The sequence below is a fragment of the Pseudorasbora parva genome, chromosome 18, assembly GCF_024679245.1.
Source record: "Pseudorasbora parva isolate DD20220531a chromosome 18, ASM2467924v1, whole genome shotgun sequence".
Taxonomy (NCBI): domain Eukaryota; kingdom Metazoa; phylum Chordata; class Actinopteri; order Cypriniformes; family Gobionidae; genus Pseudorasbora; species Pseudorasbora parva.
Genome location: NC_090189.1, coordinates 39826201 through 39851962, shown reverse-complemented (window position 1 = coordinate 39851962; position 25762 = coordinate 39826201). Strand labels below are relative to the sequence as shown.

Genomic DNA, 25762 nt, shown 5'->3' with positions numbered 1-25762 from the left:
GGTTCACGCTTATATTGACTGATCGTGCGGGCTATGTAATACAAAATAATTCCAATCAATCGTGGGTGGATGAGATATAAATCATTGTGTTTGTCCGATAAAGATGTTTATTCTGGTTGCTTCTTTCAAATCAATCTCTCCCTCATGTGAACTGAACTGACAAGGGCTGAAGCTCATTAAATATGCAAATCTTATCCAATCCTAGCCGTGGGCGTTTACTTCCAAGTCTCCAGTGACACGCCCATCAAAACTCAGCGTTCAGGAGAGAGCCTCAAAACCAGTGTAGAAAATAGCCTTTTACTTATTAGTTATGATGTTTTTGAATGTAAAAAACACAGAAATGCCATTAGTTGACCTCAGACAGGTCAGGTTTCCGCTGGCGGGGAAAGAGTTAAGAACCACTCAAGAACACATTGTGTTCAAATCTGGATACGCCACTTGGGGTCAAACTGACACCATGACACTATTAGAAACAGGATTAAAAAAGAAAGAAATAATATTCATGTAAAAACAGAAAAACTTTATTTTAGCTTGTCAGAGACTGAAAAAATATGTTAGAAATGTATTAACTTCAATATATTTCAATTCGACCCCTTATTACATACATAGTATCTAGCATTATTTGTATTTAGTGTAAATATCCCATAGTGTTGGCCCACATCTGGTACACATGGCCTCGGCCTTATGTCTGGTTCTCAAAGCATCCTGAGGGGAAATGGCTTTTGGATACTTCTCAGTAAACCAGAAAACATCCTTTTGACTGTGAAACTGAAATAGAAGAAATCCAAAAAGCGGATTTTCCTTGGATGATTCAGAAGATAAGTCTCTAATTTTGAGTAAAGTTCTTTTTGCTGTTTTATTTTTTTTTTTTTTACTGCATTTTGGCGAAATGCATTAAAACCATTTGGGCTTGATTCAACCACTAAAACAAGCAACATTTGCACAGTCCTTCCAGAACACATCTGTGTCGAAACTTTGCATGCGCATTCATGACCCAAAATGAGAACTTGATCTAAATAGTTGTAATAAATAGCTTAACCAGTGTTTCAAGAAGTGTGAAAATCAAATGCGGGTCAAACTGACCCCAACGCAATACTGGCTTCAATTTTGATCTGTTCCTCACAACCCCAGGCAGCATCACCAATCCGGCCCACATCTGACACACACGTGGGTTCAAAGCGCTCCAGATTTGGGCCGACACCGTGATGCTGTCTGGGGCGTTATCATATGGATTTGGACTACTATCATATGGACTGCTTTAATAATCCTTTCATGCTGGTTTTGGGAGCATGAGCGTTATTTCCACAGAAGAAAGAACGTCAATAGGATTTGAAATGACAAGTAAATCCTTGCTCATAAAAACAGGAATTCCTGCCATTATGTTAAAAGATGATCTGTTAGTGTTCAACTTATCTACATAAGACTTCTAATACCCCCCCCCCCCCCCCCCCACACACACACACATATATCATTCATGAGAAACTAGAAGAAAAACATTTTTTGTTTTTGTTTAGTTTTTTTTTCTTTTTTTTGTACAGAATTTACAAAAGCGTCACCAGATAAAGAAAAGCCAAAAAATAAAAGCACATCTACTTTACTATTCTGGTTTAGTTTTACATGAAGAGGCCATCCACACCATCAAAATAAATCTAGTTTAAATCACACACTGTTCACTGAAAACAAAGAAGCTTCTCTTACTTGGTATTTTTGTCTTGTTTCCAGTCTAAATATTTATTCTTAAATCTAGATGCTTTTACTAGATAAGTTAAAGGTGCAGTGTGTAGTATTTATGAGGATCTTTTGACAGAAATGCAATTTAATATACATAACTATGTTTTCAGTGTAGTATAAAGACCTTACATAATGAACCGTTATGTTTTTATTACCTGAGAATGTGCCGTTTCTATCTACACATACCTCGGGTCGCTTACAGTGAAGTCACCGTCATGTTTCTACAGTGGCCCTAAAGGGACAAACTTCTCTACAGAGCGCTAGTCACTCTGCTGTCTCAGACGACAACATCTTTGTCCTGTGATGGCCACCGTAGTTTCTAGTAAGGTATGCAGCGCAACATGACGAAATCAAATAAAGTAAAAAAAACAGAAAAAGGAACAGATGAGGGCGAAAAAAAGACACAGAGGCCATTGTGAGGGAAGCTGAAGCTAAATCTCCGCCGACAACAAATGAGGATCTTATGTCAGCAATCAGTGCTTTGAACAAGACCGTAGACCAAAGACTAGGTGAACTATCCTCTGCACTGTCTAATTTGTCAACGGCACTGTCTGACATGAATGCTCGAGTCGAAGTAACAGAGGAAGCTGTGCAAGCGCACGAAGGCCGTATTGAATCCCTCGAGAGGCTAAATGCTAAGATGGCAGCCGAGGCGGTTCTCATACAGGCAAAACTGGAGGATTTAGAATCGCGCTCCCGTAGGCATAATATTCGCATAATGGGAATTAAAGAGAAGAAAACACCAATAAAAAAGTAAGCTGCATTTTATCAATCTCCATTTGAGATGTTCTGCTTAGTGTCATTCAGTCTACATTTTAGACTTGTCTTTTTTCGTCAACGATATTGCATGTTTATATAACGTTAGTCACAATGTAGGCTAACGTTACGCAGTGACTGTGATGTAGCCTTATCTGAAATAGAAGCATGCAAAAACATCACAGGAAACACCATACTTCACCTCTCAAAAATATAAATATATAACTTATATTTTTACAAAATTAATAGCCTTGTCAAATGACTATCGTTTTAACTTATATGGTGGAAAAGGTGACGTTTGCTAGAAGGATCGAGTGAACGATCTGTAAGCAAAGTATCTACGGTTGTATTTTGTAATACAAAATAATAATAACCTTTGTCATTAGGCACACTATTTAGTTTGGTATGGTACTTGAAGTTCCCTATTGTTACTGTACTAGCATCTTGCGTCATCTAGACAATGCGGTCTCTCTAAGAAACTTTCAATTTATTCAGAAATTGTTTAAACAGTCAATAAGAGGATACATCACTACTTACTGCTTGCAGGAATACAGTTGTAATTGCCACTTTCTTCAGTTTAAGACGCTGAGCGAAGCTTGCTTGAAATGGGCCGAACAAACGAACGATTTTGAAATAAATTGTTGTGGCATCCGATTTTAATAAACCTCAACCATGACTGTTGACATATGAAAAGTCCTCCCGTCCCCTGCACAGCCTGAACATGACGTGTGTCATGAGAGACGTTTTTTGCTATCCTCCAGTGTCTCTTTTATCTGCAGTCCCAGTTACTGTCAGCTCCACCTGACAATGAACATGTTTGGACAGATGCAAATGTTTAGGGCGTGCATATAAATGATATCCAACGATTGCGTCACGGTTGGCCTTATTTTGAGAAGCACTTTTTTCCCGTGGTGTTTTTGATTCACAAGATTTACATAAGAAGGAGGAGGCAATGGTGTTTGAGACTCACAGTATGTGATGTCCATGCACTGAACTCTTATTATTTCACTATGGCAAGGTTAATTCAATTTTTCATTCTAGGGCACCTTTAAGTTACATTTTGTCTTGTTTTCTGGAAAACCAAATCAAAATGACAAAAATATCAAATATCTTGTTCCTTGTTTCAGTCCCAAACAGACACAAGGTTATTTCTCTTATCCCATTGGCAAATCATTTTTTTTTTTTAAGCAAAAACTCAAATCATTTTTATTTTATTTTCCAAAAAACAAGAAAAAATATCATATCATTTTACTTATAAAATTGTAAAAGCATCTTATATATTATTTAGATATTTAGACTGGAAACAAGACAAAATACTACTAAGTATGAAAATCATTTTTTAAGTGTATGCAAATATGCAAACTCACTGAAATCGGCCAACACATTTCAACTCTGCTTTTGTGCATAAAATGCGTTTACATAAACAGCAATACTCGAGTCATGTAGAAACATCTGTGCCATTATGCTTTCAGGTGGCTAGCTTTAAATAGAAAACATGATGAATTGACTAAACAGGCGAAAAAAGGTATTGTATAAGGAGGTATATACCACCTTACATAATACCGTCTTTTACCTATTTAGTCAATTCATCACATCCACATTCATGTGTGGCTGCTGATTTAACAAAAGAAGCTCGTCAAACTCTTGATGGTAGTTGATGCGAATGAGAAAACCATCCGTAGAAGCGTTTTTCTGAGAATGCCATGCATAGTTGCAATAGAAACTGTTTTTGACACTTTTAGGAAAGCAATTACATGTCAATTTCAAGCTTAAATCTTCTTAAAAGGCAGTTTCCATCCCTACAGACTCCTTCTCTTCAGTTTTACGCCAAAGATAAAGCTGGATGTGGTGGTTATGAAAGCTAGCTCATCGACAAAAAAAACACAGCTTGGCTTCTTAGCCAAAGAATAAACATACCGTCCCAATCTTTCAGAGTAAATGAGTACCATTTCCATTTTCCACACGGCTCGAGACATTCTCCATGGCCTTTTTGAGCACCTCAGTCCACCACAGCATTCAGAGAAACTAAACCGCTAGTGCGCCACTGGAATTCAGGTGAGCAGATGTTCTTCCGTTATCCTAAATGTCAAAGTTTCCTCTTGAAGCAACAGCAGAATGGCTCTGTAAGGATGCTTTAGCGAGGCCTGGATTTCAGCACGAGGTTAACAAACTACAGGAGAAAGTTGAGCAGGGGCTGCAGAGAGCTTCAGGAGAAATATCAGTTTGTTAGTCTCATTTCCACTTTGCCAAGCTGAATCCTCAACGAAAACGTGTGTGTTTGGGTTAAAGGGTGTGTGTGCTTAGACAAGTTCCACTTTGGAGTTGGGATAGACGGCCACCACGTCATAGCCCTCGGGAGGCTGAACTCGAGCCTTGGCGTGAGTCTCACAATACAGACTCTCGTCGATGAAGAAATATCCTCTCTGCTTCAGATTCAGCCCACAGTCGTCACACAGGAAGCAGTCGGGATGATACAGCTTGTCCCGGGCCTTCACAATGGTTCCCCTGCGGTGAAACAGTTATAACACAGCTTCATTACTTGAGTAAAAGTACAGACACCCCTTGCTAAATTTTAGTAAAGTACAAGTAAAAGGGACCCACTTTATATTAGGTGGCCTTAACTACTATGCACTAACATTTTAATTAATCATTTGATACAATGCACTTATTGTGTACATACCTGTTTTTACACTGCACTTACATTTTAAAAAATACCTGCATGTAATTACGTCTGTGATAGTTACATTTGTAATTACACTTTTGACACTTCTCTTACCCATAACCCTACCCTTAAACTGACCCATCCCACCACACCTGTCCCTAACCCTACCCGTATCCACTTCAATATCAGCAAGTGATTTGCAATACAATATGAACACAATAAGTACATTGTACTTATTTTTTAATGTAAGTACATAGTACTTAAAGGTGCACTATGCAGCTTTTGTCCACTGGAGGGCGTCTATGCAAAACAAATCCTAGTTTGATGATGCAAAGTGTGAGCGCAGCATCTTGGGAGATGTGGTCTTCTCATCACGGCCGGTGGAAAATAGGACTCGGGCAGAAATCACGTTCATGCATGCGGTTATTAACGTTACTGTAGTCTAAAGCAGAGCAGGACCGAGTGTTGTGGACCTGAGCAAAGCTGCTGGAGCGATTGTTAAACAAATACCCGCCTTGCGAATACCGGGACTTTTATTATGACGGGACGGGACTCATTTGCCGGGCGCCTGCACAGATCCGCTCTTCCGGTTATGATTTTGAGGTAATGGAGCTCTGTTTATCATATTAGATAGATTTAAGTGTGTTTAAAACGATGTTATGACGTTACTCCGTGCGTTCACTTGTTCACACTGCTAAGAGTAAAGCGCTCCTGCCAAATAAAAGCCGAAACCGAGGGTAACGCAGATATGACGCGATTGACAGGCGACTCCCTCAAATGCAATGCTGCAACGTCCCTGTCCTTAGTTAAAATAGCAATTTTCTCACAATTTACAAATAGTTGGAAACATTTGGGATATTGTAGGTACTCAACTGAACAAAATATATAACACTGGCCTAGTGGTTTTTGGATATTTTACTGCAAAAATACTACATAGTTCACCTTTAAGGCCACCTAATATAAAGTGGGGCCAGTAAAAGTACTACAGTCAGATGTCTACTTGAGTAAAAGTACTGAAGTACTTGTTTTTAAAAGAGTATCAAGAGTATATTTTCTAAATATTGCATACTGCCACAGTGCTTACATTTATGTACAGAAACGTCCTACATATAGTTATGAAAAATGTTAATGTTAATACCTTGGAGAATGTAAAAGGAACTGAGAGTAAAATCAAGTCGTGTTCATCTTTTTACGATGTTGCTTTATTTAACATTTCCCACTTGCCCACAAGGCAATAGCACAATGGCAACGCTCTGACAAACCTCTGCGAGAGTTTTAACATTTGAACCTGACTGTGTTAAACACACCGCATACTCAAGAACATCATGGGTTGGCATGTTCCCGCGATGGACCTGCTTCGTCTATAGTTTTGTCCATTGTTTCGTCTCTTATCTAAATCTGACCATGGAGTTGACTTTGGTAGAAACCTGAAGGTGATTGCTGATTGCCTGTCCTAATCAGTGGCGCCTCCACAATCCAATCAAGTTTGAGACGGAAGCAAAAAAAATTGAGGGTTTCTTTTTTCCTTTTTTTTTTTGAAGAAGTAACATGTACTTATGGTTATGGATAGAAATGTAGTAAAGAGTACAATATTTGCCTCTCAAATGTACTTGAGTAAAGTCATCATGAGTACTCCCCAATAATGTTACGCAAGTTATTTTTTTTGTTATTGCCGTTTACTCCGCTTGTCCGTCGGGCAAGTCGAATTCTCTTTCACTCACTCCTTCAAATAATCCACTTGTCCCGGACAAGCATTAATGTCAAGCCCTTAAGAGAGAAAAGGCTTGAATGATAAAAAGATGGTCGGCGACAACTGCTAAAGTAGGATTAGCAGCTAATGTGTGGTCAGTGACAGAGCGAACAATAAATCCCTTTCATAAATGGGCTAATCTGAAAAGACATGACCCAACTGTGAAATAAAACAGAAAGCTACTGCTCACACAAATCTCTTTTATGTGAGCCCGACGGCTGATTGGGTCATCTCTTATCACGATTCACTTCCTGTTATTAATCTCTATAAACAGGTACATATTTGTAGGGTATAATATCTATCAACAGCATTTACAATGGGCACATTGTTTCTCTCTTCTGTGGAACTTCCTTATCATATGACTTCACTGTTTACTCATTTTCCTGTGGGAAAGTGCCAACAGCAGTCGATTAACTCGCGGTATGATCTGGAGCGGACACATGTCACAGCAGGTCTGGCTTCATTAACAACCACTCTGTCGACATCTTTCATTTACAGCAAGATACGAGGCTTAGGTTCAAAGATAATAAAACAAACATCTACTGGCTTCTGAAGTCTATTCAATAATACACAGGCCCCTTTTACAGACATTGTGTAGAAAAAACGTTACTGGTGTGCATGTTGACGGAGGCAAGTGTGACCCCTAAATGAAGATGTCCAGCAACACATGTCACTTACACAATGCCGTTTCCGCAGCGTGTGCACTGAGGCAGCTTCTGTAAGCCGGCGATGGGCGACAGAGGAGCCGGGATGGGGCTGCCCAGCTTCGGCACGGGGGATTTAACCGGGGAACGCAAGCCTCTTACTCCATGTCTGTCCACCGGTGAGACCCCTGAAAATAAAATAAACAGCAGTCAAGGACACAGAATATGATATACTCATATATCAACTATTGTACTATGGAAACCAAGTGCTCTTTTTTTTGTTGTAACTACACTGATTACATTAAAACTGCAATGAAAACAGCTCAGCTTTAGGAGAGGGCAAGATAAAGAGACTGAGAGAAAAAGAGAGCAGGTACTGACAAATAATCTACTCCCCACTGACTTATTTCTTAACCATATTTGGCCTTCAAATGTCTTGAAATGCACATATGTAGATTAGAGAAATCCAAACGTTCTCGGGACCCCCTGAACCGTCTAACTAGCTCAAATACGGGACATCTGTGTTTAGAAACCCAGCCTACGGCCCTGACCACACCTGACCTAAACATTATTTAACTGTGGCTGTCTATTACTGGACTCCCAAAGCTAAGTTCCCCTTCGCCGGAAGTTTGATTGACAGGCGATATGACCAATTACAATCCAACGAATCCACCACTTTTGTCCGACAAAGCAGTCAAGGGAGTTCATAGATTAACGTAGGTAGATTAACGCGTGTAGTGACGTCTTTCCGCAGTTGAAACAAGATTCGGAAGACATGATGGGTTCACAGGGAGCTTGAACTGAGGCGCTACAGTGACCTGTCATTAAAGAGCCACAAAATAGTATAAATTGTTAACATTTCTTTAATAACATTTTTAGGGTTGAGACATCGTTTTATATTAAAAGTAACCTGCTCTGTAACCTAAAAGTAACCTCACTTTGCTCCACAATGTTTTTTTCACTGCGTGAGAATGTGTGTGTGTGGTGTGAGAGTGCGGATTGTCGGACATAGCAACATTAACTAAAGGGGGCGGGTCTTTGCGATCGGTCTTATTTTTTTACTTCCTGGATTAAATGATGCTGTTCCGCTTATTCACCCTAAAACCTATTCATCAGAGAAATTGTTTTATAGGGGTGGTTGCGTGTTTTTTTCTAGGCTTGGTTGTGTTTATGGGGCGCAGTATAATATTAATACTTAATACTTTTTTTTTTTTAAACGCCATATTTTTCTTCTATTCTCCCTTTATTCCACACCGCTGTCTCCTCTGTCCTATGAACGGCTCGTTTGCTTCCTGCTTCTGTGAAGCCCATCTCTCTGAAAAACGCAATGGTCTTAGATTGGTTTCCTGTATTTTTATTGGCTGTATTTTTATAAAGTGTTTCCTGTATTTTTATTGGCTGAAGTGCCAAGCACAGGTTAAGGCCACGCCCCTTCCCATTACGGGCAGAAGTCACATCTGCGGAGACTAGCGAGGGTTTATGATGTCACCAACCCAGGAAGAAGCTCGTTGTAGTCCAAACCGGCCATTTTTGTAGGCAATAAACTGCCGTAACTTTAAAAGACAATATCTCTGTTTGCATTGAACTTTCAGCGCTGTAACTTTGCAGATACTGTTTATGCTCAAGCAGCGACATTACACACTAACTAAAGTTAAAGAAATGAAATCGCATGACACCACCCCTTTAAAAAATTCTCACTTTGTGTGTGTGCTCTTTGTGACTAACTTGAGGGTGATTAAATATTGACAGAATTGTAACTTTTGGGCTAGTTATTGCTTTAAACGGCTACTTCTGATTTCCCAAGAGGGCCTTGTTTATCCCCAAACAGAGAAATCTCCCAAAGTAAGCGCTTGGCAGCTGTCCCTGGAACAAGAGATGGCCCGAATTAATGTCCTTCACACTTCAATCCCAGGTCAGACGCTATTCTCCATGCAGACGTAGCTGAAAATCACGGGTGTGTGAAAGCTTCAGGGCACGGTTGGGACGGAGCCATAAGGCCAAGTATGGAGCACAGCTGCCAAAGCCTCCTCCTATCTTCTCCATTTCAGGCTGAGCCTCAAGCCTGGGCTGGTGTGGAGGAAACCACCCTGCTGCCGAATGAGGAAACATCCGAATAAAGAATTAGCTGTAAATGTTACAATAGTGCCCGCCTCCGCCATCTGACTGTTGTTGTGCCAAAGCGAGATCATTAACTCTGTGTTATTCCCAAGAACTGCTGGGACAGGTTACCACTCCAAACCTGTCAACGAATACCACTAATTACACACTTAAACACTTGATCCCTGATCCCTGTGGCTCCATGAGGATTTAATTCAGTGTGTGAGCGAAGGCGTAAGTACACCGAAGCCTCTCCAGTGGATCTGGCTCAGACAGAAGACATTTTAGGGCTTATATGACACAATGCACAACCTTTTTGGGGGGATTTTAGCCTCTAAGAGATAACAGAGCAATCTGTCCCCCAAAAAATTAAAAATCCAGAATCCATACATTTTTGGGAAATAGTGTAGGATTTCTAGGAACAAGCAAATAGCGGTCTGCTGTGATAAAACACTGCATCATTGTTATGCCATTGTTTGCATTGTATGCTCAACGTACTGAGACGATAACAGTATTATCCATTTGATCACACACAAAATGACAAAATAGGACATTATCGATAACTAACAATTCCAACATATATCAACAGTGATCAGGACCAGACATTCACAAAAAAATAAATACACAAAAAAATAAAGCACTTTTTTGCTTTATTTTCACCAGTATATATATAGCTGGAATATAGTGCTGCCCCTTTAAGAGCTGAAATATAGTGTGGCCCCTTTAAGAGCTGGAATATAGTGCTGCCCCTTTAAGAGCTGAAATATAGTGTGGCCCCTTTAAGAGCTGGAATATAGTGCGGCCCCTTTAAGAGCTGAAATATAGTGCGGCCCCTTTAAGAGCTGGAATATAGTGCTGCCCCTTTAAGAGCTGGAATATAGTGCTGCCCCTTTAAGAGCTGAAATATAGTACTGCCCCTTTAAGAGCTGAAATATAGTGTGGCCCCTTTAAGAGCTGAAATATAGTGCGGCCCCTTTAAGAGCTGGAATATAGTGCGGCCCCTTTAAGAGCTGAAATATAGTGCGGCCCCTTTAAGAGCTGGAATATAGTATGGCCCCTTTAAGAGCTGGAATATAGTGCGGCCCCTTTAAGAGCTGAAATATAGTGCGGCCCCTTTAAGAGCTGGAATATAGTGCGGCCCCTTTAAGAGCTGAAATATAGTGCGGCCCCTTTAAGAGCTGAAATATAGTGCGGCCCCTTTAAGAGCTGAAATATAGTGCGGCCCCTTTAAGAGCTGAAATATAGTGCGGCCCCTTTAAGAGCTGGAATATAGTGCGGCCCCTTTAAGAGCTGAAATATAGTGCGGCCCCTTTAAGAGCTGAAATATAGTGCGGCCCCTTTAAGAGCTGGAATATAGTATGGCCCCTTTAAGAGCTGGAATATAGTATGGCCCCTTTAAGAGCTGGAATATAGTATGGTCCCTTTAAGAGCTGGAATATAGTATGGCCCCTTTAAGAGCTGGAATATAGTGCTGCCCCTTTAAGAGCTGGAATATAGTGCGGCCCCTTTAAGAGCTGAAATATAGAGTGGCCCCTTTAAGAGATCAGCGTTTTCTATTGAACTGCCGGAATTTTGTGTGTGTGTGTGTGTGTGTGCCTTACTGTGCCGCGATTCACGCTAACAGTGTGAGTAACACAGACTCGGGAGCGCTCTTGTTCAGAAAAGTAACATGCGTAATCGTTTTAGCCGATTGTAATGAATTTAGTTCAGTAAACACATGTACTGTAAGCGATGGTGTTAATGATTTACCTCAGACATGAGCGAGAGTGAGCTTCAGTGCATCGCTCGGACTGCAGAGAATGTGCTCAGTGAAAACACACTTTTCTTTCGACCTGGAGTCTAATAAAAGTTCAGCAGAAAATATGGTATCTTATGTAGGCTTAACTGCACTTGGTTCAGAGTAATGTTATTGTTAACCCTTTTCTTTCCCTATTAATGTTTGCTGCTGCATTCTTTACGTCTATGGCTGACCTCAATTTCTCCAACTATGGGCCATGGATCAAACAGAAAATATGCGCTGCATTAATCAAGCGTTAATAAATTCAGTGTCATTAAAATTAATTTGCATTAACGCATTAATTTTGACAGCAATAATATACTGTATATATATCTATCTTGTTTTGATGATATTTTGGGATCTACATCAGTAAGCAGGATGGGGTGGGAGTGGTAGGCTACTAGAATTAAGTTAATTTAGATTTAGAATAACTAATGGAGTGATAACTTGATGATGGAAGTGCAATATTCAAACAAATGTCAATTTTCTTTAATTGTTTTAAATACATTTAATTGAAAAAGATAAATAAAGTGTTAGGCAGGTGTTAATGTATTGTGTTAATGGTTCTGCGAGAGAAACATAAGTAACTGACCCCCATCCTCCGCTTCCAGCATTCCCTGCAGGTATTTAAAGGAGCCGGATTGTTTGGGAGCTGACACGGGTTCCTCATAGTCCTGAAGCATCCTGTAGACGTCTGACTGTGTGTCGAAACCGTTGCGGTTGCCTGATGAATTCGCTGGAGGTTCAGGGCTGAAACTGAAGGAAAACACATCCAGATCTCATTCTCTTCCACAAACATCTGCTAGAGCCATGTGTGTGTTTTCATTCTGAACTAAGTTATTTATAAAAGCTTCAGCACATCACTGGTAATTGGTTTGGAAGTCAAATACAACACATTTGTTACAAATATTCAGATACACGCACATACACTACCAGTCAAAACATTGGACACAGTAAAGCTGAATCTTGTATCAAGCATCAAGTTGTTCATGTTGGAAATAACGCATTCATTAGAAATTCTTATATCACAGCATTTGTTACTCATGTGATTTTACAATCTTTAAAGGGTTAGTTCACCCAAAAATGAAATTTCTTTCATTAATCAATTAATGACTCTCCCTAATGTCGTTCCTCACCCGTAAGACCTCCGTTCATCTTCACACACATTTAAGATATTTTATATTTAGTCCGAGGGCTTTCTGTCCTTTGAATGTTAGTGTATGCACACTATACTGTCCATGTCCAGAAGGTAATGAAAACAACATCAAAGTAGTCCGTATGTGACGTCAGTGGGTTAGTTAGACTCTTTTGAAGCGTCGACAATAAATTTTGGTAAAAAAAAACTACTTTATTCAGCATTGTCTTCTCTACCGTGTTCCTCAAATAAAGATTAAAACGCTCATGAATCATGATTGATGGACAACTTTGATGATGTTTTCATTACCTTCTGGACATGGACAGTATAGTGTGCATACACTTACATTCAAAGGACAGAAAGCCCTCGGACTAAATCTAAAATATCTTAAACTGTGTGTGAAGATGAACGGAGGTCTTACGGGTGTGGAACGACATTAGGGAGAGGAGTTAATGACAAATTTCATTTTTGGGTGAACTAACCCTTTAAATGAACCCTCTGCAGCTGTTCGGTCACTTTTAGAACAAAAAATGTTACGTTTTGTTTTGTATGAAATGGTACTAACCCTAAAACACACACACACACACACACACACACACACACACACACACACACACACACACACACACACACACACACACACACACACACACACACACACACACACACACACACACACACACACACACACACACACACACACACACACACACACACACACACACACACACACACACACACACACACCTTGCTTAGACTGATGGCTTTGATTTTCTCAGTTTTAGTGATAGTTTAATTTTAGTGAGTCTAAGAGTAAAACATGTTTTGGGGAAATATATATTTCATATATATATTTTTAAATAAAATTGGTATTTTTATAACAATGACTTTTTTCAAGTTAATTTCTTTTTTTTTTACTTTAGCAATAATCTGCCAAGTTTCATCTTTAAAAAGAGACTACCAAACCTCAGTCTGTGATCCAAACCCTTCAAGATTTATGAGCATTTAAGTTGGAAATTTAAGGGGGGAAGGAAGATGGCGTCGTAGGGCTGACACGTCTTTTGACGAGCTCCTGTGACATCTGTTAAATAATTCGATCAATTCATATTTTCACTCAGTGAAATCACTCTACTCAGTCAGATGGTCATTGTGCCATGTCTTTAGATCAGTATTTTTCGAAAGGATCAGACAGAATGCCTAAAGCCAAAAAGATTACGTCGAAAAGTCCTAATATCGACGGTGACGAACAGGTTGCTACGTTATGCACCATGAGAGCTGCGATGAGGAGAGTCCTAACTCCAACTTTGCTCAAGCCTTGGACAAATTAACTGATAACATTACTAAGGTAATAGATGAGAAAGTAAATACTGTACTATCCGCGATAAACGATCAAACAGTCCAATTCCAGGCCTTAGTAGAGCGAGTGAGCCAGACGGAAGAGTGAATCGCTGGAGTGGAGAAGTTGGAAATTTAAGCAAAGTGAACTCTGAGCTTCGGATTCGCTCCTAACCGGTTAAAAACACAGAATTATATCAAAATGCCTGGCTTGGTGAGTATTTGCTTAAACACCATCGGTTAAACCCTTACATACATTGTTGTTCAGAAGAGTTGGCCTATTATGTATTTCAGGATTGGTATCGCCAAACGCTGCTTTCATTGATCAGTAATCGGTGAACGGCCCGCACACTTACTAATAATAAAGAATGGGTAGACGTGTCCAAACCATTAAATGATTAGTTCACTTTTAAATAAACCTTTACTGATAATTTACTCATCCCCATGTCATCCAAGATGGTTATGTCTTTCTTTATTTAGTCGAAAAGAAAAGAAGGTTTTTGATGAAAACATTCCAGGATTATTCTCCATATAATGGACTTCAACGGGAACCAAACGGTTCAAGGGCCAAATGACAGATTCAGAGCAGCTTCAAAGAGCTTTAAACAACACCGGACGATGAATATTAGTCTTATTTAGTGAAACGATTGGTCATTTAAACAAAAAAGAAAAAGGTTTGAGTTTAATAAGCACAAATGCTGGCCTTGCTCTGTTCTGTGATACGCGTTCTGTGACGTCACGTAATACGCAATTATGATTAATAATCAAGTGTGCGGAAGGAGGACCACACATATTCAAATGACTTTGTGTCAGTTTATCATTGAAAACCTTTTTCCGAACACTTGTAAACACTGACTCGGTAATTCCGCCTCCGTCAAGCGTGATGTTTTCAGCGTAATTGCGTATTACGTGACGTCACAGAACGCGTATCACAGAACAGAGCAAGGCCAGCATTTGTGCTTATTAAACTCAAACTTTTTTCTTTTTTGTTTAAATGACCAATCGTTTCACTAAATAAGACCCATATTCATCGTCCGGTGTTGTTTAAAGCTCTTTGAAGCTGCTCTGAATCTGTCATTTGGCCCTTGAACCGTTTGGTTCCTGTTGAAGTCCATTATATGGAGAATAATCCTGGAATGTTTTCACCAAAAAACTTTTTTTTTTCTCAACCTTTTGACATGGGGGTAAGTAAAACATCAGCAACAGTTTATTTAAAACTGAACTAATCCTTTAAGATCATTGAGGAAACTGGATATCCCCAAGTAGACAGAAGATACTTTGAAGGATTTTCCTGTTGGAAGTTTCCATGAGCGTGATCACAACCTTACGCACAGAAGGAATTCATAAACAGCTAATATGTCATCTTCAGTAAATCAAATGCTTCTTAATCGCTGTTAGTTATCATCCAAATACACAAGTGTTTATAGTATAAATGCACATTATGCCCTCATGGTTTAATCCAGTCAGTGATGCTCCATCTGACATCCTAACACAGTGGTTCCCAACCACATTCCTGGAGCCCCACTAACACTACACATTTTGCATATCTCCTTTGACTGACACACCCATTTCAGGTCTTTGAGTCACTACTAATGAGCTGATGACCTGAATCAGGTGTGTTTGATTGAGGAGACATGCAAAACATGCAGTGTTAGGGGGGCTCCAGGAATGTGGTTGGGAACCACTGTACTAACATATGACTAACTTAAACTCATTTCAATAATTGTATAAAAGTTACAAAGCTCTTTAAAAAGCTGCTGTCCCTTTAAGGCCGAATGCACGGATCCAATACACTGATACTCATCTGATATTCTCCAACTGTTTACCTTCACTTAACACATTATTAACTTTGTTTATATGAATACTCGCCAAAATTAACATTTTGACATCCATCTTCTTCCATTCAGCTTTAAACTGATCAGTGTTTAATAAATGCTGATAAATCATTAAACTTAACGAGACTCTACAAGAGTAATTCCTGAAAGGCTTTCTGCAAAAACCCAAACACCTTTTAAAGATGAAAAAAAAAATCATCCACTGGATTTCAAAACTGCTACAGAAACAACTTTAGACTTTGAAGACTTTGATGGAAATGTATTGAAGTAAAAAGTACGCTATTTGCCTTTCAAATGTAGTGAAGTTAAAGTCGTAAGTTTCCAGAAAAATTAATACTCAAGTAAAGTACAGATACTCAAAAAGTGCACTTAAGTACAGTACTCAATACATGAGCTTAGTTACTGTCCACCTCTGTTCACCAGTCCTGTGCTTCGGTGAACTCGTGAACTCATTTTTACATAACAATGTGCATGAAGAGCTGTAACATAATTCAGTCTGAAATGTTTATTGTTGTGTGCAAGTGCTCCGAGTGAAGACAGGACCTGCACTGTAGATGTCCAACATGGGAAAGATCCTCAGGATCGCTTCCTTGATAAATCACTGTGTTTCTCACAGCCTTGTGAGGATCATAAATATCAACTTCTGGCAGCTGTACCGGTGTGGCTTGTGTACAGTTAACATGAAATCAGACCCTGTTTATCTCGCGTTCCTGGTCTAATTGTTATTCCAAAGAAAAACACATAATATTATTCCTGTGTGGAAGACTGTAAATTGGCAGACCTGTGAGGAGAGCCCAGGCTGAGGCCTGCCATCTGCTTGGGAAGGGCGCCATTGCCGTTATTGTGTGAATACAGTCCGGCTGGATTGTTGTATGTAGATCTGGAGTTGCCGTTATTGTAGGAAACACCGCCGGTAATGGGACTCTTGGGGGATGGACTCTTGGGAGTGGGGCTATAGCCACTGCTGATCGGTCGGAAGGTCTGTAAAACAAAAATAAGTACTTTTTTAATTGTAATTCCATCCAAATCTCTTTGCAAATGATCCACCGTGTTTCGAATAAGAGCTAATCTCGACTGTGTGATTGAAACCAATAAAACAGCCTTTGACAGGTTTACAGATCTACATGCTCTCAATAAACAGCTTACTCAGAAATATGTAAATATTTACTGTTGGACACAAATTCCCATCATACATATTCGCCTCTGGTCAACTCAGCTTTTGATTATAAGTTGTAACAGTATTTTATGACATCAGGCAAATGAATTGTGTTATCCTTTGCAGATGAAGTAGAGACATCTTTTTTGTTGTTGTTTGGTTAAGCGGTTTGTCTGAAGCAGCAAATTTGGGGACTAAGGAAAAAAATGTACGGCAGGGGTAGAATTTTGTTCATTTGGGAACAAACCGTATATATCTGTACCTTTAAAGGTACACAATTGGTGCTTAAGGGTAATTCCACCAGTGTGTTCCTCTGCTTAAAGCACAGATTGGCAAGTTCAGTTCTAGAGACTCGCTGTCCTGCAGAGTTTTAGCCTGACAAGCCAGACCCACATCAAGATGTTTGGTCTGGAAACTCCCCATTGACAGCTCAATCCGAGGGGCGGATAAACGGTCGTCTTTTAAACTCCCTCTGCACGCGATAGGATAGCGCTACACCAACCAGAGCAACGGAGGTGAAACAGATCTTGTTGACAGATTAAACATTCACCGTATCCGGTCGGCTAAACTCCGAACACATCTTCCCTTTTTAAGAATGACTTCAGTGCCGCTCTTTGTTCTTTTCTCAGAGAAAAGCTTAACTCCAAGTCTTTCAGAGTCGCGGTCAAAGCTGATTCGAAAGGCCGCCGCCGTTCGCCAGTTTCTGTGTTTACTAGAAGCACGCAAACGCAACTCGGCCGTCGTTATTATGGCCCCGCCCGCCGACTCTATACGCGATGTGATTGGCCCATCCAGATTGAGAGGAATACAGCTCAGAAGGGTATTGAGAGTGCCTAGACGACACTTGCGGGCAGATTAAATTTGCAAACAAAGCACATGATTTGTTGCAAAGGAAGCCCTAAACAAAAATAATCAGGTGATATAGTTTTCATCATCATAAAGAAAAGTCTTTGACTAAACTCATCACTAACTAAAACTGGTTATTTGTTGTTAATAGATAATATTCACCAACAATACTTTCTTGCCACAGATCAGACATTTTGATTTTTAAATACATTCTGTGGAAAAAAACTAAAGTTTAGATGTACACATACATCAAGGATCAGCATATGAAAAGAGGTTTACATTCTCTTGTGTGATTTATAAGATGTTTTCCTCATGGGGACCAAAAAATGTGCCCACAAGGACAAGGATTTCGGATATTGCCATCTTTGTGGGGACATTTTGTCCCCATAATGTAGGGATTACCCCCCCCACCACACACACACACGAGTGCGTCAATCTATCGCATAATGCCGTTGCGGAGAAAGGCTATTCTTTCCAGTGAAATCACAAAACTAAATGCACACACACAAATGCTCACAAGCATTGTGTCCATGCTCTTAATTTACAATCATTGATGATCATTTTAATGAAGAAGAAAACTATATGAGAGCGGATTATAACTCGGAGCATTTGAGACGATTTACTAAAAGTCTGCTATTAGACGACTGAGGAACTCAAATATAAGCAGCGGATGAATGTTTTATTCGCTCAAGTTATGTTAAAGATTCCAGCGGTTATGAATCAGCGTATTGATTCATAATTCGGATCGCGCGTCGAACTGCTGAAATCACGTGACATTGGCAACCCGAATCATGAGTCAATCCGCTGATTCATAACTGTTCCAAGTTTCAAGCAGTGACCGTGGAGATCCACTTTTGCGACACGACTGAAGTGTGATGTTGTAACGCTTCTCGTCATTTCTGCGTTCAAATCGGTTCAAATGCAGCGCTGCCTTCCCAGAATGCTGTGCGGGCGCGTTAAAGTCGCTTGATCTCACCCATAGGAATAAAGTGAAGCGCGGCGCGACAGACGTGTTGCTCAGACGACTGGATCTGCAGCTGAGCGAGTGTTTATGGGCGTGCATTTCCTCTCTCGCTCTAGTCACGCGCGCGCACACCCTACTGGGAGAAGAGCCCGTACGGCCCATACAAGGACCTTCCGCTCTATCGACGTTAGGCATGTGCCGATATCAATTTTTCATGTTGCGCTTAATTGCTGAAGCTTTTATCGCGGTATAGGATATTATCACGATATTGAAATAAGTTGCAAAAAAAAGTGTTGCCATAGCATAACGGCTTTAAGAACTATTTTTGTAATAACAAAAATAACTGAATGTTTAAATACAATAATGCACCAAAAATATATACAGCTCTGGAAAAAATTAAGAGACCACTTAACATTGAGAAACAATGAGAAATCATGTTAAGTGGTCTCTTGATTTTTTTCAGAGCTGTAAAAGTATAATTTTCAAACAGGTTAAAGTGCAAAAGAATTAGGCTATAAAGAACAGCAGGTAACAAATGAATATAAGGTCTCATTAGTTAATGCATTTACTAAGATTGAGCAATAGCTACATTTGGTACAGAAAGTATAATTTTTTTGGTAATGTTAGTTAAGAAATACTGATCATTGTTAGTTTTATCTTAGGTCCATTAAAAATTATTTTGATTTAGATTTTAATGTTATTAAACAGTAACTAAGAAATTAACATTACTTAGAATAATTAATTCTTTATAAGTATTTTTCATTGTCAGTTTGGTAATAATGAATTAACATGTTAACTAATGAAGTCGTATGTCTCAAAGTTTGACTGAACAATAACAAATAATCAGAACAGTTCTAATCATTAGGGCATGTTGTAGTCCAGATTAAAACATACAAATGTTTAAGTTTGAAAATAAATAGCCTAAGAAGTCTAAGTATTAAGTATTTGGTGCTGTGATGAACAAAGACTGAAGATTACAAAACGAATGGGGTTTCCGGGGTAACCACTGCATTCTGCAGTTCATCAGCGCCCTCTGCTGTCACTGAGCGGCACTTCATTATCGCGTCTCTTTCACTCGTTCATGTGCTTCTCATTTATATCTGAGCGAGTGTCCCTTTGACACAGAATACAGCGGTGTTGAGCATTTATACGGTTGATGGGCAAAGTATTCTTGAGTGCATTATAAAAAATAATTAATTGTTAATAAATTATTATTTACGATATTTTAAAGTGCCCACGATAACAATATTGTGCATATTCATTCTCGTGATAAATCGCATTATCGAAAATCGGCACATGTCTAATCGACGTCAAGCCGACCCATACTCGAAAAAAACTCTCCGAAACTTGTGAGTTGTGACATGTTAATTTCAAATACTTCTATCACTGACAGCAGTATAGTCCGGCCAGGATATTGTCATTTAATAGTTGTTGTTGCAGCCCTCAACTGATGTTGACATGTTGTGTTTTGGCCTGAAGCTCCGCCCTCCACCTATCAACCAATCACAAAGTCAATAGTGTTTCAGCATCCGGGTTGCCAGATCTGCTCTAGTTACCACAGCTGCAGATCTACAGACGTTCCTGCTGATCCTGCAGCCATTCTGGCAAACTCGAGGCAGGGGAAGGGGATGGTGATTGCAGTACCAGTTTAGGCCACAATCTTACATACACTTCCTTTAACTGTTTTCTCTCCAACTGGTTTCTATGTGAATATATAGTAAAGTGTAATTTACTCCTGTGAACTTATAATCATTACTCCAGTCTTCAGTGTCTGATGATCCTTCAGAAATCATTCTAATGTGAGGATTTGCTGCTCAAGAAAACTTTATGATTGAAAACAGTTGAACTGCTTCAAAATTTTGTGAAAAACCATATATTACAATTCAAAAGTGTGTTTTTTGTTGTTGTTTTAAAATATAGAAATGCATTATTTTATCTAACAAGGATGCATGATGAGCTTGATATTGGTGCAACGATTCTTTGATTCAAAAGCATTGGGAATCGAGAGATTAATAAAAAAAACACAACTCTTGGGAGTCGATTCAGAAATGTGTGGCTTATCTTACTGAGTTCCCAGAAAAAAATATCAGCATATGGGTTTGGAACGACCCTAGGGGGAATAAATAACGGCAGAATTTTCATTTTTGATAGCTGACGAATAAGTGTTCACATAAGTCAAACTGTGCCATCTAAGCAATTCTCTGTACCTCAGTCCCATAGCAGGAGACAGCAGCATTCGTCCGCAAACCACAGAGGTTCTGTTTTCTGTTGATTTTAGCCTAAAAAGATCTCATATCACTCTTTATTACAGTTCACAATGTCAGTATGGGCAACAAGACAAGCATTTTACTGCATTTCTCATCTTTGAATGGACAGAAGCCAGCTGTTCTCCAAGTTTCTCATTTAAAACTATGTGCAAGACCATTTCCGTGAAGTAATATGACTGCTTTAATAGGTCATATTGCACACTTTTATCATTTTTGCTCCCTTGAGTTCTGCTCATAATGTTAAAAACAGAATTCGTCACACCAGTATCTTTGTAAGTGAATATGAAATGAAATACAGACCATGAACTGAACAGGGAACAACTGTAACTGTATACATGCTATATACTGGGAAAAAATCTAACCTTGCATTTTATGCAATTTTACAGTAAAACACAGTTAAGTGTACTATTATTAGAAGTAAAAAAGCACAAATAATCTTATAATGCACATTGAAAAGCCATAAAGCTGTGTGACACTTCATATTTTATGGTTATTGAAGTACATTATGTACATCTTATGCTGTTAAATTATGTTTATTGCATTATTTTAGTGTCATGTGTGTTACCATAATGGCATTTTGTATTATTTTGTGCACCTTCTATGCGTTAGTATTTACCTCCGCTTCGATTCAACCACTAGGTGTTTACTACTGCAATGAATAGAGACATTAGTTATGGTTATCTAAAGCATATAATAACGATAATATTTAGAAATAACGTCTGCTCTGACCTTCGCTGGAAAGGAAACGTAGATGCATGCTCCCTTAGTTCACATGTCTGCCACAAATGGGTGTAACTGCAATAAAAATGGCAGATTTACTAGTCTACACATCTGGTGTATAGCTTATAAAAGTGCCAGTTTTGTAGTCTAACATTGAAAGCCGTTCATTTGTACCTCTCTACCTTTTTAAACATAAATTTTCAGTATATTAACTTAAATTTTGTTATTTAATAAATCTGGATTAGGCGTATGTCTCATTAAATTGATTCATTTAAGCTATTCTGCGGTAGAGTGAATGTCGAGGATCACTGAAATAGCAGAAGCAGCAGCGGTTGAAACTTTACATGCTACGTTTATCTCTACTTCTCATTTCAGGGGCAATATTACAACACACCCTTTTCAGGCAACTATCCAGCACAGTTTAAAAACAGTGTGGTCCTTAAGAAGTTCTAAAGGGGTCATTTATTCATGTAATTCACTTGAAGATTAAGATTATGACAAATACTACTTCTTGAGTCTCGCTATCATTGTCCGGCTCCAGTTCAAACATATAAGGCTGAACAGTTTCTGACTTTTCATTGTGTGACATTGTAATGTTTTGTTGTTTCTGGTATGCTGGTCGGAGCATGAGATTTTGAAGCCCCGCCCTCTTTTGGAAAGGGGGCTGGGAGCACCAGCTCATTTGCATTTAAAGGGGGACACAAAAACTTAATTTTGCTCACCCCCCCAAAAGTGGCAATTTTATCATGCAATAAAAATTATCTGTGGGGTATTTTGAGCTAAAGCTTCACATACACACTCTAGTGCAGTGTTCTTTACATTGTCATTATAAGTAATTACTGTCACTTTAAAAGATCTTCTGCTGTCGCACATGATATGTACGTGAGATGCTGAAGTTGCAGTTTCAAAACGCGTGACTGTCCCCCACCTGCTCCTCTTCCGGAAATTACATCCGCTGTCCCATTGACCACGGTATTTACACAAGGGTTTTGGTTTTTTGGCAGGAGTGCCTTCCGTCTCTATCGTTACGTCCATCATCTGTCTTGGTTTCGTTTTTTTTTTAGTTTTTTCTATCTGTCTGTCGTCTGTCTGTCATCTGTCTGTCTGTCGTCTGTCTGTCTGTCTGTCATCTGTCTGTCGTCTGTCTGTCTGTCGTCTGTCTGTCTGTCTGTCATCTGTCTGTCTGTCTGTCTGTCTGTCGTCTGTCTGTCAGTCTGTCTGTCGTCTGTCTGTCATCTGTCTGTCTGTCATCTGTCTGTCTGTCGTCTGTCTGTCTGTCTGTCTGTCAGTCTGTCATCTGTCTGTCTGCCGTCTGTCTGTCTGTCGTCTGTCTGTCTGTCTGTCTGTCTGTCTGTCGTCTGTCTGTCTGTCTGTCTGTCTGTCTGTCTGTCTGTCTCTGTCTGTCTGTCTGTCTGTCTGTCTGTCTGTCATCTGTCTGTCTGCCGTCTGTCTGTCTGTCTGTCTGTCTGTCTGTCTGTCTGTCTATCTATCTATCTATCTATCTATCTATCTATCTATCTATCTATCTATCTATCTATCTATCTATTGTATAAATTGCTTCTGTCTGTCTGTCTGTCTGTCTGTCTGTCTGTCTGTCTGTCTGTCTGTCTGTCTGTCTGTCTATCTATCTATCTATCTATCTATCTATCTATCTATCGCATAAATTGCTTAGATTAGTCCACGTTAGTCATCTCATTTTTTTCTTCAAAACTGGTCATAATTAAAGTTACATTACCTTAAATTACATTAAACTGACATACACATTTGTTGAATCTTGTATAAGTTATAAAAAGGTTAAAAATGCTTATTTGAATGAGTTAAATCAATGTAAAACATGTATTGATCATATCATGTTTAACAGTTTAGATTGGTCTTACTTGAATCTGGAAAGTAAGACTGATTAGCTAGTCATTAGCTAACTAATAACTAGTTGTTCAGACTAAATCTTAAGACACCCCCTTAAAGGGTTACTTCAGTGTTTCATTATTAAGTGTATTTAAACTGGGTCATTAATGTAGTAGAAATGTGAAATTGTTTTTGAATGTGGTGCCTTCTAGACTGAGAAAAGACCGAAAATGTATTTTTGTCTCATGGGGATGAAGGACAACAATTCCCAGAATGCTTTGCTGCCCTACAAGGCCGCTCCGAAAGCAACCGCTACTGGAACACTGGATCACTTTCCCATCATGTTCATTTTTATAAAATCAGTTCAGTTAGAGAACAGACACTACAATTAAAAACTGAACGTGTCTGTTCAATATAATGTGAGTGAGCCGAGTAAGAGTCACGGCACAAACGCTGCAGGAGTCAGATTACATTCATCAGGAGAGCTGAGGTAAGCGTGACCGTGGCAGTCATTCACAGCGCGTGTTTAGTCTGGAGCGTTTTCAGTTCATGCCTTTGGAAGCTTAACTTTCATAGGAATTGATTTGAAAATTTGAAACACTCACTTTGCTCCGCCGCTCCGTTTACATGAATGCCCGAGAGCTGTGTGTGCGATCCCACGCCCTGTGGACGGGTTCAAAACATGCAGAAATAGCTCCTCTACTGGCTGTAGTCTTTAGCTTCTAGCCGAAAAATCCTCCGATGATGCAAAATGATGATATTTGCGTCATCGGAGGATTTTTTTTTTTACAATATATAAATCTCTCGTCTCAGGGGGATATGAGGGGGGGCATGATCATTCGACTATACTACCGGGTTTCTACTGATACAAAGCTATATGCTAATCGCTGGGGTAACACTTTAACTAAGCAGCTATGTTTATGCAACTGGCCCCAGAGCCAAGAGTTCAACACAAAACTCAACCAATGAGAAAAGTTCTCGTTCCATTCCAAAAGTAAACATTGCTGAGTAAAGCTAGTTTCCCCATAACCGCCAGTGAGGGCCCAACAGAAACACAGAAAGACAAGGGAAATATTTACGAGGAGTGTTTGTGTCTGCTCATAAATCCTGACCATCATCAGGTTTCACTGACCTGTTTTACAGCGATATCCCAGCATGCCCTTTGGTTCTGGGTGACTGCCCACAGAGCCAGAACATTCAGAACCAACCAAACAAGGCGGTTTGCTACTGCTAGCAATGAACCGTATAAATCAAAACTGACCTCAAACGTGCTTTTATTAATTAAGTCTTGCTTTGGGAAAATGACCCGTGATTTATGGAGGTAGATATCGACCTGAACGCTACAAGGGAAGTTAAAGGGAGGACCTGATTGAAACCATATGCCTGCTGTTGACAGACTAAAACAACCCACTCTCAGCATCAGCCGTGTAACACCACAGTCCCCTCTCCAAACACATAGTTTAGAGCTAGCAACTAAATATAGTACATTCAAAACATACATAATAAAGGATTTCTTCCTCTAAGACTTAAAGGTTACAGTCTGCAACATTTAAAGGTTATACAGTATGCAAAATGCACCAAACAGTGTGAGATATTTGAGATATTTGGTAACATAAAACATGATTCGATTCAGGATATTCTCATTTTTTTACGAGATATACATACAGCACCAGTAAAAATTTTAAAATAATTACGTTTTTGAAAGAAGTCTCACCAAGACTGCATTCGTTTGATTAAAATGGAGTAAAAGAGTAATATTGTGAATTATTATTACAATTTAAAAGAACACAGTTTCAACATTGATCATAAGAACCATTATAAATGAGCACCAATAATAATTGATAAATAAATATAGCTGCAAGCAGCCATTATCGGGCCAAGCACAAACAAGACAATATGATCTATTAAGATAATTTTAGGTAAAATGGCTGAAAAATCATATACAGTCACTATTAATACGATTTAATGGTTTATCACTATTGAACAACAGGTTGCTCAGTCACAAAATGTATGTGGTGTGGTCAGAATGAAGTGACAATGAAGTTTGGGGCCAAAGAATTGTAGAGATACAGCCTCAAGAGTCATCTTGGAATCATGCCTCAAATTTGTTTGTTGTTTTTGTCTATTGACACAAAATCCATAACTTTTTGTCAGCATAGTCTGAGATGATACAATTTGATTTAGTTGAAAATCGGACAAACTGTCTAGAAGGAGTTAGAAAAAAAAAAAAGGTATCTATGTT

The 25762-nt window shown here is 39.2% G+C and overlaps 1 protein-coding gene across 1 annotated transcript in view; it reads right to left on the bottom strand.

Moving 5' to 3' along the window:
• Positions 1–499: 499 nt before the first annotated feature.
• The window catches only part of pdlim4 (PDZ and LIM domain 4), an 83278-nt gene continuing 58015 nt past the window's right edge, over positions 500–25762 (bottom strand). Inside the window, exons 4-7 of the mRNA XM_067422662.1 lie at positions 16504–16703; positions 12010–12173; positions 7578–7731; positions 500–4992 (exon numbers count right to left, since the gene is read on the bottom strand). Coding sequence (XP_067278763.1) covers positions 4788–4992; positions 7578–7731; positions 12010–12173; positions 16504–16703 — 723 coding nt within the window. The 3' untranslated portion in view covers positions 500–4787. The remainder of the gene's footprint in view (positions 4993–7577; positions 7732–12009; positions 12174–16503; positions 16704–25762) is intronic.